Source organism: Cavia porcellus, unplaced genomic scaffold, assembly GCF_034190915.1.
Source record: "Cavia porcellus strain 051 isolate PalLab524CR breed Dunkin Hartley unplaced genomic scaffold, mCavPor4.1 scaffold_25, whole genome shotgun sequence".
NCBI classification, from domain to species: domain Eukaryota; kingdom Metazoa; phylum Chordata; class Mammalia; order Rodentia; family Caviidae; genus Cavia; species Cavia porcellus.
In genome coordinates, this window is record NW_026947508.1 from 35,433,830 (window position 1) to 35,447,860 (window position 14,031).

Genomic DNA, 14,031 nt, shown 5'->3' on the forward strand with positions numbered 1-14,031 from the left:
ACCACAGTGACCTTAATTATAGCTTATTTAGGACTTGTGTCCAAGTTTTAAAACATACACATGCACATATATAATTCTATCAAACTGAGAAAAAGCCACACGATGCATGAACAACTGTAACAGTCACTTGACAGTTGAGAAAACTGAAGCCTAAGCTAAATAACTTTGTCAGACAGCTAACTAGAGAATTAACCAGGATTCAGCAGCCAAAGCTCAAATGGCCAAGCCTAACTATTACCCATTCTATCATCTAGAGAGACAACTCTGCAAAGGAAGACTGAGAATACACATGTGAGTTCAGTCAAAGTTTCCAAATGTCCTCTGTTCTCCAGACATGATGGCTTAAAACAGGCTTTAGGTCAGTGGAGGCAAACCTATGGCATGCATGTTGCAGCAAGCTCTTTGTACCACTGAAAGCTCTATCACCGCTTTAGGTTCATCTTTCAAAAGACAATGTATTTACAATAGCTAGAAATTACATTTAAAATCAGCTAAGAATGATAGATAACTCAGAAAACTGTTTCATGAGATGGAGAAATAACAAAAAGCTTACTTTTTTTGAAGTTGATGATTTTTTTCATCCTTTCCTCCCAATTTGCTAAGTTGGAAGGCATCATGAGATGAGTTTTCCGTTTCAGAAACAACGGCTACAAAAGAGAAGAAAAGCCCCCAAATTTAGAGTAAATTAACAGGGCAAAGTTTCATGTTTCACAAATAGGAAGAAGATTCTGCAGGTAGAGAGCTGAATCATTTCTGAAGTGTAAGCTTCCGAGCAAACACATATAAATGTTCAAGCGTATAAATTAGCATATAAGAGGGTTATTCATTCATGCCAAATGAATGTCCACTGCTCTGCTCTGGTTCACATGTGGGCAGACTGGGCTGTCTGGAGAATGCTCAGCCATGATTGCTTGTGGGCACTGGACACCTGTGGCAGGTACATAGGAAAAAGCTCATGCTCTCCCAATCCCAGCAGTTAGGACAGCTGCCTAAAACCGGCCCACCTTGTCTTGGTGATTCTTTGCCAGTTTGTCCAGGCGGACCCTTTTCCTTTTTGCCAAACAAACGACCAGTGGAGGACTTGATGCTCTTCTTCTTTGGGGCTTTGTGGAGCGCGTCCTGCCTGCTGTCACTGGTACTGGCATTGTTCACAGGACCTTCCTGGGAGCCTGTTGAGCTTCAAAGAAATAAAATGGATTTTTACCACCCTCTTCCCAGCTCCACAGTCCATTCACACGTACAAGAACAGTCTGCATTTTTAATATTCCTACCTTCAACTTCCTAAAAAACGTTTCGAGTCTCTTACACACAGTACAATATGCATTGTGATGCAGGGTCCCAGTAATGCTTCCACAGACCTGTGTCTGGAAAGCCAAGATTCTGATGTGCTCCCTGCTCAGAGCAGGCCTGTACTCTGGCCTGCCTTGTTTGGACACATAAGGGAACACCCTCTGCAGGGGCCTTGCTCAGGCACTGAGGGATGCACTCAGTCAACAGGAAAGAAAACAAGGTTTCAGAAGCCTGACTGTAATTATAACTTATTTAGGAATTGTGTCCATGTTATAAAACATATACATGCACATATATAATTCTATTGAACTGAAAAACAGCCACATGATGTATGAACAACTGTAACTGCCATTTGACAGTTGAGAAAACTGAAGCACAGGATAAGTAACTTTGTCAGAGACACACAGCTAACTAGAGAATTAACCAGGATTCAGCGGCCAGAGCTCAAATGGCCAAGCCTAACTATTACCCATTCTATCATCCTGGGAGACAACTCTGAAAAGGTAGACTGAGAATACATGTGTGAATTCAGTCAAGATTTCCAAATGTCCTCTGTTCACCAGACATGATGGCTTAAAACAGGCTTTAGGTCAATGGAGGCAAACCTATGGTGTGCATGCTGCAGCAAGCTCTTTGTATCACTGGAAGCTCTATCACTGCTTTAGATTCATCTTTCAAAAGACAATGTATTTACATAGCTAGAAATTACACTTACAATCAGCTAAGAATGACCGTTAACTCAGAAAACTGTTTCATGAGATGGAGAAATAACAAAAAGCTTACTGTTTTTGAAGTTGACGATTTTTTTCATCCTTTCCTCCCAGTTTGCTAAGTTGGAAGGCATCCTGAGATGAGTTTTCTGTTTCAGAAACAACAGCTACAAAAAAGAAGAAAATTCCCCAAAGTTAGAGTAAATTAACATGGCAAAGTTATATGTTTCACAAATAGGAAGAAGATTCTGCAGGTAGAGAGCTGAATAATTTCCGAAGGGTAAGCTTCCGAGCAAACACATATAAATGTTCAAGCGTATAAATTAGCATATGAGAGGGTTATTCATTCACGCCAAATGAATGTCCACTGCTCGGCTCTGGTTCACATGTGGGCAGACTGGGCTGTCTGGAGAATGCTCAGCCATGATTCCTTGTGGGCACTGGACACCTGTGGCAGGTACATAGGAAAAAGCGCATGCTCTCCCAATCCCAGCAGTTAGGACAGCTGCCTAAAACCGGCCCACCTTGTCTTGGTGATTCTTTGCCAGTTTGTCCAGGCGGACCCTTTTCCTCTTTGGCAAACAAACGACCAGTGGAGGACTTGATGCTCTTCTTCTTTAGAGCTTTGTGGAGTGGGTCCTCCCTGCTGTCACTGCTGCTGGGAACGCTCACAGGAACATCCTGGGAGCCTATTGAGCTTGAAGGAAAGAAAATAGACTTTTACCACCCTCTTCACAGCTCCACAGTCCATTCACATGTACAAGAAAAGTGTGCATTTTTAATATTCCTACCTTCAACTTCCTAAAGAATTTTTCAACTCTCTTACACACAATACAATATTCATTGTGATTCAGGGTCCCAGTAATGCTTCCACAGACCAGTGTCTGGAAAGCCAAGATTCTGATGTGCTCCCTGCTCAGAGCAGGCCTGTACTCTAGCCTGCTTGGTTTGGACACATAAGGGAATACCCTCTGCAGGGGCCTTGCTCAGGCACTGAGGGATGCACTCAGTCAACAGGAAAGAGAACAAGGTCTCAGAAGCCTGACTATAATTATAACATATTTAGGACCTGTGTCCATGTTTTAAACCATATACGTGCACATATATAATTCTATTGAACTGAAAAAAAACCACATGATGTATGAACAACTGTAACTGCCATTTGACAGTTTAGAGAACTGAAGCACAAGCTAAGTAACTTTGTCAGAGACACACAGCTAACTAGAGAATTAACCAGGATTCAGCGGCCAGAGCTCAAATGTCTAAGCCTAACTCTTAACCACTCTGTCCACTAGGGAGACAACTCTGCAAAGGGAGACTGAGAATAAATGTGTGAGTTAAGTCAAAATTTCCAAATGTCCTTGGTTCTCCAGACATGATGGCTTAAAACAGCCTTTAGGTCAATGGAGGCAAACCTATGGCGTGCATGCTGCAGCAAGCTCTTTGTATCACTGAAAGCTCTATCACTGCTTTAGATTCATCTTTCAAAAGACAATGTATTTACATAGCTAGAAATTACACTTAAAATCAGCTAAGAATGACTGTTAACTCAGAAAACTGTTTCATGAGATGGAGAAATAACAAAAACCTTACTGTTTTTGAAGTTGATGATTTTTTTCATCCTTTCCTCCCAGTTTGCTAAGTTGGAAGGCATCCTGAGATGAGTTTTCTGTTTCAGAAACAACAGCTACAAAAAAGAAGAAAAGCCCCCAAATTTAGAGTAAATTAACAGGGCAAAGTTATATGTTTCACAAATAGGAAGAAGATTCTGCAGGTAGAGAGCTGAATCATTTCTGAAGGGTAAGCTTCCGAGCAAACACATATAAATTTTCAAGAGTATAAATTAGCACATAAGAGGGTTATTCATTCAAGCCAAATGAATGTCCACTGCTCTGCTTTGTTTCACATGTGGGCAAACTGGGCTGTCAGAAGAACGCTCAGCCATGACTCCTCATGGGCACTGGACACCTGCAGCAGGCACATAGGAAAAATCTCAGGCTCTCCCAATCCCAGCAGTTAGGACAGCTGCCTAAAACCGGCCCACCTTGTCTTGGTGATTCTTTGCCAGTTTGTCCAGGCAGAACCTTATTCTTTTTGCCAAACAAACGACCAGTGGAGGACTTGATGCTCTTCTTCTTTGGGGCTTTGTGGAGCGCGTCCTGCCTGCTGTCACTGGTACTGGGATTGTTCACAGGACCTTCCTGGGAGCCTGTTGAGCTTCAAAGAAATAAAATGGATTTTTACCACCCTCTTCCCAGCTCCACAGTCCATTCACACGTACAAGAACAGTCTGCATTTTTAATATTCCTACCTTCAACTTCCTAAAAAACGTTTCGAGTCTCTTACACACAGTACAATATGCATTGTGATGCAGGGTCCCAGTAATGCTTCCACAGACCTGTGTCTGGAAAGCCAAGATTCTGATGTGCTCCCTGCTCAGAGCAGGCCTGTACTCTGGCCTGCCTTGTTTGGACACATAAGGGAACACCCTCTGCAGGGGCCTTGCTCAGGCACTGAGGGATGCACTCAGTCAACAGGAAAGAAAACAAGGTTTCAGAAGCCTGACTGTAATTATAACTTATTTAGGAATTGTGTCCATGTTATAAAACATATACATGCACATATATAATTCTATTGAACTGAAAAACAGCCACATGATGTATGAACAACTGTAACTGCCATTTGACAGTTGAGAAAACTGAAGCACAGGATAAGTAACTTTGTCAGAGACACACAGCTAACTAGAGAATTAACCAGGATTCAGCGGCCAGAGCTCAAATGGCCAAGCCTAACTATTACCCATTCTATCATCCTGGGAGACAACTCTGAAAAGGTAGACTGAGAATACATGTGTGAATTCAGTCAAGATTTCCAAATGTCCTCTGTTCACCAGACATGATGGCTTAAAACAGGCTTTAGGTCAATGGAGGCAAACCTATGGTGTGCATGCTGCAGCAAGCTCTTTGTATCACTGGAAGCTCTATCACTGCTTTAGATTCATCTTTCAAAAGACAATGTATTTACATAGCTAGAAATTACACTTACAATCAGCTAAGAATGACCGTTAACTCAGAAAACTGTTTCATGAGATGGAGAAATAACAAAAAGCTTACTGTTTTTGAAGTTGACGATTTTTTTCATCCTTTCCTCCCAGTTTGCTAAGTTGGAAGGCATCCTGAGATGAGTTTTCTGTTTCAGAAACAACAGCTACAAAAAAGAAGAAAATTCCCCAAAGTTAGAGTAAATTAACATGGCAAAGTTATATGTTTCACAAATAGGAAGAAGATTCTGCAGGTAGAGAGCTGAATAATTTCCGAAGGGTAAGCTTCCGAGCAAACACATATAAATGTTCAAGCGTATAAATTAGCATATGAGAGGGTTATTCATTCACGCCAAATGAATGTCCACTGCTCGGCTCTGGTTCACATGTGGGCAGACTGGGCTGTCTGGAGAATGCTCAGCCATGATTCCTTGTGGGCACTGGACACCTGTGGCAGGTACATAGGAAAAAGCGCATGCTCTCCCAATCCCAGCAGTTAGGACAGCTGCCTAAAACCGGCCCACCTTGTCTTGGTGATTCTTTGCCAGTTTGTCCAGGCGGACCCTTTTCCTCTTTGGCAAACAAACGACCAGTGGAGGACTTGATGCTCTTCTTCTTTAGAGCTTTGTGGAGTGGGTCCTCCCTGCTGTCACTGCTGCTGGGAATGCTCACAGGAACATCCTGGGAGCCTATTGAGCTTGAAGGAAAGAAAATAGACTTTTACCACCCTCTTCACAGCTCCACAGTCCATTCACATGTACAAGTAAAGTGTGCATTTTTAATATTCCTACCTTCAACTTCCTAAAGAATTTTTCAACTCTCTTACACACAATACAATATTCATTGTGATTCAGGGTCCCAGTAATGCTTCCACAGACCAGTGTCTGGAAAGCCAAGATTCTGATGTGCTCCCTGCTCAGAGCAGGCCTGTACTCTAGCCTGCTTGGTTTGGACACATAAGGGAATACCCTCTGCAGGGGCCTTGCTCAGGCACTGAGGGATGCACTCAGTCAACAGGAAAGAGAACAAGGTCTCAGAAGCCTGACTATAATTATAACATATTTAGGACCTGTGTCCATGTTTTAAACCATATACGTGCACATATATAATTCTATTGAACTGAAAAAAAACCACATGATGTATGAACAACTGTAACTGCCATTTGACAGTTTAGAGAACTGAAGCACAAGCTAAGTAACTTTGTCAGAGACACACAGCTAACTAGAGAATTAACCAGGATTCAGCGGCCAGAGCTCAAATGTCTAAGCCTAACTCTTAACCACTCTGTCCACTAGGGAGACAACTCTGCAAAGGGAGACTGAGAATAAATGTGTGAGTTAAGTCAAAATTTCCAAATGTCCTTGGTTCTCCAGACATGATGGCTTAAAACAGCCTTTAGGTCAATGGAGGCAAACCTATGGCGTGCATGCTGCAGCAAGCTCTTTGTATCACTGAAAGCTCTATCACTGCTTTAGATTCATCTTTCAAAAGACAATGTATTTACATAGCTAGAAATTACACTTAAAATCAGCTAAGAATGACTGTTAACTCAGAAAACTGTTTCATGAGATGGAGAAATAACAAAAACCTTACTGTTTTTGAAGTTGATGATTTTTTTCATCCTTTCCTCCCAGTTTGCTAAGTTGGAAGGCATCCTGAGATGAGTTTTCTGTTTCAGAAACAACAGCTACAAAAAAGAAGAAAAGCCCCCAAATTTAGAGTAAATTAACAGGGCAAAGTTATATGTTTCACAAATAGGAAGAAGATACTGCAGGTAGAGAGCTGAATCATTTCTGAAGGGTAAGCTTCCGAGCAAACACATATAAATCTTCAAGAGTATAAATTAGCACATAAGAGGGTTATTCATTCAAGCCAAATGAATGTCCACTGCTCTGCTTTGTTTCACATGTGGGCAAACTGGGCTGTCAGAAGAACGCTCAGCCATGACTCCTCATGGGCACTGGACACCTGCAGCAGGCACATAGGAAAAATCTCAGGCTCTCCCAATCCCAGCAGTTAGGACAGCTGCCTAAAACCGGCCCACCTTGTCTTGGTGATTCTTTGCCAGTTTCTCCAGGCAGAACCTTATTCTTTTTGCCAAACAAACGACCAGTGGAGGACTTGATGCTCTTCTTCTTTGGGGCTTTGTGGAGCGCGTCCTGCCTGCCGTCACTGGTACTGGGATTGTTCACAGGACCTTCCTGGGAGCCTGTTGAGCTTCAAAGAAATAAAATGGATTTTTACCACCCTCTTCCCAGCTCCACAGTCCATTCACACGTACAAGAACAGTCTGCATTTTTAATATTCCTACCTTCAACTTCCTAAAAAACGTTTCGAGTCTCTTACACACAGTACAATATGCATTGTGATGCAGGGTCCCAGTAATGCTTCCACAGACCTGTGTCTGGAAAGCCAAGATTCTGATGTGCTCCCTGCTCAGAGCAGGCCTGTACTCTAGCCTGCCTTGTTTGGACACATAAGGGAACACCCTCTGCAGGGGCCTTGCTCAGGCACTGAGGGATGCACTCAGTCAACAGGAAAGAAAACAAGGTTTCAGAAGCCTGACTGTAATTGTAACTTATTTAGGAATTGTGTCCATGTTATAAAACATATACATGCACATATATAATTCTATTGAACTGAAAAACAGCCACATGATGTATGAACAACTGTAACTGCCATTTGACAGTTGAGAAAACTGAAGCACAGGATAAGTAACTTTGTCAGAGACACACAGCTAACTAGAGAATTAACCAGGATTCAGCGGCCAGAGCTCAAATGGCCAAGCCTAACTATTACCCATTCTATTATCCTGGGAGAACACTCTGAAAAGGTAGACTGAGAATACATGTGTGAATTCAGTTAAGACTTCCTAATGTCCTCTCTTCTCCAGACATGATGGCTTAAAGCAGGCTTTAGGTCAGTGGAGGCAAACCTATGGCGTGCATGCTGCAGCAAGCTCTTTGTATCACTGAAAGCTCTATCACTGCTTTAGGTTCATCTTTCAAAAGACAATGTATTTACATAGCTAGAAATTACACTTAAAATCAGCTAAGAATGACTGTTAACTCAGAAAAATGTTTCATGAGATGGAGAAATAACAAAAAGCTTACTGTTTTTGAAGTTGACGATTTTTTTCATCCTTTCCTCCCAGTTTGCTAAGTTGGAAGGCATCCTGAGATGAGTTTTCTGTTTCAGAAACAACAGCTACAAAAAAGAAGAAAATTCCCCAAAGTTAGAGTAAATTAACATGGCAAAGTTATATGTTTCACAAATAGGAAGAAGATTCTGCAGGTAGAGAGCTGAATCATTTCTGAAGTGTAAGCTTCTGAGCAAACACATATAAATGTTCAAGCGTATAAATTAGCATATGAGAGGGTTATTCATTCAAGCCAAATGAATTTCCACTGCTCTGCTTTGTTTCACATGTGGGCAAACTGGGCTGTCAGAAGAACGCTCAGCCATGACTCCTCATGGGCACTGGACACCTGCAGCAGGCACATAGGAAAAATCTCAGGCTCTCCCAATCCCAGCAGTTAGGACAGCTGCCTAAAACCGGCCCACCTTGTCTTGGTGATTCTTTGCCAGTTTGTCCAGGCAGAACCTTATTCTTTTTGCCAAACAAACGACCAGTGGAGGACTTGATGCTCTTCTTCTTTGGGGCTTTGTGGAGCGCCTCCTGCCTGCTGTCACTGGTACTGGGATTGTTCACAGGACCTTCCTGGGAGCCTGTTGAGCTTCAAAGAAATAAAATGGATTTTTACCACCCTCTTCCCAGCTCCACAGTCCATTCACACGTACAAGGACAGTCTGCACTTTTAATATTCCTACCTTCAACTTCCTAAAAAACGTTTCGAGTCTCTTACACACAGTACAATATGCATTGTGATGCAGGGTCCCAGTAATGCTTCCACAGACCTGTGTCTGGAAAGCCAAGATTCTGATGTGCTCCCTGCTCAGAGCAGGCCTGTACTCTAGCCTGCCTTGTTTGGACACATAAGGGAACACCCTCTGCAGGGGCCTTGCTCAGGCACTGAGGGATGCACTCAGTCAACAGGAAAGAAAACAAGGTTTCAGAAGCCTGACTGTAATTGTAACTTATTTAGGAATTGTGTCCATGTTATAAAACATATGCATGCACATATATAATTCTATTGAACTGAAAAACAGCCACATGATGTATGAACAACTGTAACTGCCATTTGACAGTTGAGAAAACTGAAGCACAGGATAAGTAACTTTGTCAGAGACACACAGCTAACTAGAGAATTAACCAGGATTCAGCGGCCAGAGCTCAAATGGCCAAGCCTAACTATTACCTATTCTATTATCCTGGGAGAACACTCTGAAAAGGTAGACTGAGAATACATGTGTGAATTCAGTTAAGACTTCCAAATGTCCTCTGTTCTCCAGACATGATGGCTTAAAACAGGCTTTAGGTCAATGGAGGCAAACCTATGGCGTGCATGCTGCAGCAAGCTCTTTGTATCACTGAAAGCTCTATCACTGCTTTAGGTTCATCTTTCAAAAGACAATGTATTTACATAGCTAGAAATTACACTTAAAATCAGCTAAGAATGACTGTTAACTCAGAAAAATGTTTCATGAGATGGAGAAATAACAAAAAGCTTACTGTTTTTGAAGTTGATGATTTTTTTCATCCTTTCCTCCCAATTTGCTAAGTTGGAAGGCATCCTGAGATGAGTTTTCTGTTTCAGAAACAACAGGTACAAAAAAGAAGAAAATTCCCCAAATTTAGAGTAAATTAACATGGCAAAGTTATATGTTTCACAAATAGGAAGAAGATTCTGCAGGTAGAGAGCTGAATCATTTCTGAAGTGTAAGCTTCTGAGCAAACACATATAAATGTTCAAGCGTATAAATTAGCATAAAAGAGGGTTATTCATTCACGCCAAATGAATGTCCACTGCTCTGCTCTGGTTCACATGTGGGCAGACTGGGCTGTCTGGAGAATGCTCAGCCATGATTCCTTGTGGGCACTGGACACCTGTGGCAGGTACATAGGAAAAAGCTCACGCTCTCCCAATCCCAGCAGTTAGGACAGCTGCCTAAAACCGGCCCACCTTGTCTTGGTGATTCTTTGCCAGTTTGTCCAGGTGGACCCTTTTTCTTTTTGCCAAACAAACGACCAGTGGAGGACTTGATGCTCTTCTTCTTTGGGGCTTTGTGGAGCGCGTCCTGCCTGCTGTCACTGGTACTGGCATTGTTCACAGGACCTTCCTGGGAGCCTGTTGAGCTTCAAAGAAATAAAATGGATTTTTACCACCCTCTTCCCAGCTCCACAGTCCATTCACACGTACAAGAACAGTCTGCATTTTTAATATTCCTACCTTCAACTTCCTAAAAAACGTTTCGAGTCTCTTACACACAGTACAATATGCATTGTGATGCAGGGTCCCAGTAATGCTTCCACAGACCTGTGTCTGGAAAGCCAAGATTCTGATGTGCTCCCTGCTCAGAGCAGGCCTGTACTCTAGCCTGCCTTGTTTGGACACATAAGGGAACACCCTCTGCAGGGGCCTTGCTCAGGCACTGAGGGATGCACTCAGTCAACAGGAAAGAAAACAAGGTCTCAGAAGCCTGACTGTAATTGTAACTTATTTAGGAATTGTGTCCATGTTATAAAACATATACATGCACATATATAATTCTATTGAACTGAAAAACAGCCACATGATGTATGAACAACTGTAACTGCCATTTGACAGTTGAGAAAACTGAAGCACAGGATAAGTAACTTTGTCAGAGACACACAGCTAACTAGAGAATTAACCAGGATTCAGCGGCCAGAGCTCAAATGGCCAAGCCTAACTATTACCCATTCTATCATCCTGGGAGACAACTCTGAAAAGGTAGACTGAGAATACATGTGTGAGTTCAGTCAAAATTTCCAAATGTCCTCTGTTCTCCAGACATGATGGCTTAAAACAGGCTTTAGGTCAATGGAGGCAAACCTATGGCGTGCATGCTGCAGCAAGCTCTTTGTATCACTGAAAGCTCTATCACTGCTTTAGGTTTATCTTTCAAAAGACAATGTATTTACATAGCTAGAAATTACACTTAAAATCAGCTAAGAATGACTGTTAACTCAGAAACCTGTTTCATGAGATGGAGAAATAACAAAAAGCTTACTTTTTTTGAAATTTTCGATTTTTTTCAGCCTTTCCTCCCAATTTGCTAAGTCGGTACGCATCCTGAGATGAGGTTTCTGTTTCAGAAAGAACAGCTATTAAAAAATCAGAAATGCCCCCAAATTTACAGTAAATTAACATGGCAAAGTTATATGTTTCACAAATAGGTTGAAGGTTCTGCAGGTAGAGAGCTGAATAATTTCTGAAGGGTAAGCTTCCAAGCAAACACATACAAATGTTCAAGAGTGTAAAGTAGCACTTATGAGGGTTATTCATTCACGCCAAATGAATGTCCACTGCTCTGCTTTGGTTCACACATGGGCAGACTGAGAAAGCAGACTGGGCTTTTCTGGAGAACCCTCAGCCATGACTCCACGTGGGCACTGCGCACCTGCGGCAGGCACACAGGACAAAGTTCACGTTCTCCCATTCCCAGCAGTTAGGACAGCTGCCGAAACCCCACCCACCTTGTCCTGGTGATTCTTTGCCAGTTTGTCCAGGCCGACCCTTTTCCTTTTTGCCAAACAAACGACCAATGGAGGACTTGATGCCCTTCTTCTTTGGGGCTTTGTGGGGCGAGTCCTGCCTGCTGTCACTGCTACTGGGATTGCTCACAGGACCATCCTGGGCACTTTTTGATCTTGAAGGAAAGAAAATGGACTTTTACCACATGCCCTCTTTAGAACTCCACAGTCCACTCACATGTACCAAAACAGTCTGCATTTTTAATATTCCTACTTCAACTCCCTGAAGATCCTTTCCAGTCTCTTACCCACAGCACACTATGCATAGCAATGCAGGGTCCCAGTAATGCTTCCACAGACCTATGTCTGGAAAGCCAAGATTCTGATGTTGCTCCCTGCTCAGAGGAGGCCTGTACTCTAGCCTGCCTGGTTTGGACATCTAAGGGAACACCCTCTGCAGGGGCCTTGCTCAGCCAGTGAGGTTTACACTCAGCCCTCAGGAAAGAGAACAAGGTCTCAGAAGCCAGAACTGGAATTCCACCTTCCCTCTCAGCAGCTCCTGCAGGCTGGTTCCTTGGATCCTGCTCTCCTGCAAAGTGAGAGCTGTACTATCTCTCAGGACACTGTGGAGACCAATGTGCCTGCTTGATCATACTGCCTGGTATGGAACAAAAGCTTCTAAGAGGAAGTGTGGAAAACAACAGTCTATAAGTAACCAAGCCTTCATGGCCTCCTGATGGAACATGCTTCCTAAAGGGATAGGGACAATGTGGGACTCTCAAGAGCTTAGAAGACCCAGAGTGTGGGAGGGTACCTGAGAGGCACCGATTGTCCACAGAATAGCACGATCCAGAACCTGCCACATCCGTGTGGCAAATTCTTCACCAGGAATAGAAAGAAAGTTCTTAAAAGAAGTGAGTGTGTGGGATCTGAAGAAATGGAGCTTTTCTCTCAAGTGCTAATTTCAAATAATTCCTATTCTTTCTAAACTTTGCCCAAACAGATGGCCTTTTCCACTGGATGTCACTACAGCCGCAGAACAGGAGAACACATTCTAGGTCTAACGTTTAAATAATCACAACCAAATGAGCTTGCTGAGAATTCTTTAAAAACTTGGTTTTTCTCACAGGAAAAGATTAATAGATGTTCTTAAAAACTAAGACAAGCAGGTTTCTCAGGGGTCTGGTGGCCTACGAGACCTGCTCCTTACTTTTGCATGTCCCTGATGTCCTCGTGGCTGACTATTTGCAACGCCCCTGTGTGCAGCCTGTCTAGCTGAAGGGACTTCGGAGAGGAGAGAGGGGAAGTTTCACATTTTATCGTTGTCTTGTCATCTCGTTCTTCTTCTCTGCAAGCTAGCAACTGAGGAGTGAAAAAACAACATCAGCTAACAGTACATTATAAGAAAACACATCACATAGGCTTTAAATAACATAAACTGACTCAAAACCTATTAGCTAAACTTTCTACCTGTCCTGAGAAGTCTCATTTTAATTGAATGCCAACCTGAAGGCCTGTTTGTCTGGGGGAAATGGACCACATAGCAGAGAGAGAGCAGGGCAGGTTGACCTATAGCCTTCCTTCATGGAAGCCCCGGGAAGCCCAGGGACAGCATCACCCCCCCTTCAAGATTCTGTTCTCCGTACAACCTCAGGTACCTCTGAGGATAGTTACTGAGGGACAGTGAAGTCCTAAACGAAGCCTGTTCACTGCACTTTATCACTTCAGGTTAACAAAGTTACTCTCATTACTGAAGAGCCTGTGACACATATCTTCAGTTACTGATGTCACTCAAAGGAACACTAGTGGGGGCCGAAGCCTCAGGGAAACTGTCAATACTTTTACCTCTAGCAAGAAACAAGACAAGGACAGCATGAGCGAAGACCCAAATATGCATGTGTGTGGCTTCTGTTTCTCACTGTGTGGACCAAATGTTATGAGCAGAAGCATTTGCATGCAGCCTAAAACCCTACTTCCATGTGGCTTCATAAAATAATCCTGGGTTTTGGGTTTGCATATTATCTTTTCTTGAAGTCCTGCAATGTCTCCAATGTTTTGCTTTTATTGGTTTTGTTCTTTAATGTTTTCAGTTTTATTATAACTGATGATATAGGCAATTCTTTTTAAGATAGCAAGAGGCATTATGGTAACCAATGATCATCACTTTGTCTTCCGTTTTTATATTATGTACTATATCCATTCTTTTGATTTGACTGACTCTGTTTTGTTATGTCACATTGGATTTTATTCTCTTCAAATAGAAAGTAATAAGAACTGTGGGAGTAATAAAACCCAAAATGTATAATTGTCATAGTAAAAAAGAGAGGAAAAGAAAGTGCTCTAAAGGATATAATTGCATGTATATTTAAGTGTAT

General features: G+C 42.5%; 1 protein-coding gene and 1 long non-coding RNA gene across 2 annotated transcripts in view; both read right to left on the reverse strand.

The window, feature by feature from the left end:
• LOC111756560 (liprin-alpha-1-like) overlaps positions 1-14,031 on the reverse strand; it is a 59,645-nt gene that overhangs the window by 24,211 nt on the left and 21,403 nt on the right. Inside the window, exons 7-12 of the mRNA XM_063235129.1 lie at positions 12,867-13,018; positions 11,660-11,832; positions 11,194-11,269; positions 10,024-10,297; positions 1,005-1,167; positions 554-647 (exon numbers count right to left, since the gene is read on the reverse strand). Of these exons, the coding sequence (XP_063091199.1) occupies positions 554-647; positions 1,005-1,167; positions 10,024-10,297; positions 11,194-11,269; positions 11,660-11,832; positions 12,867-13,018 (932 nt within the window). The remainder of the gene's footprint in view (positions 1-553; positions 648-1,004; positions 1,168-10,023; positions 10,298-11,193; positions 11,270-11,659; positions 11,833-12,866; positions 13,019-14,031) is intronic.
• On the reverse strand, positions 5,614-8,771 carry LOC134473038 (uncharacterized). Its single transcript, XR_010043120.1, has 3 exons — positions 8,154-8,771; positions 6,634-7,257; positions 5,614-5,737 (listed from the first exon to the last, which is right to left on the reverse strand). It is a non-coding gene; the product is annotated as an uncharacterized LOC134473038 (long non-coding RNA).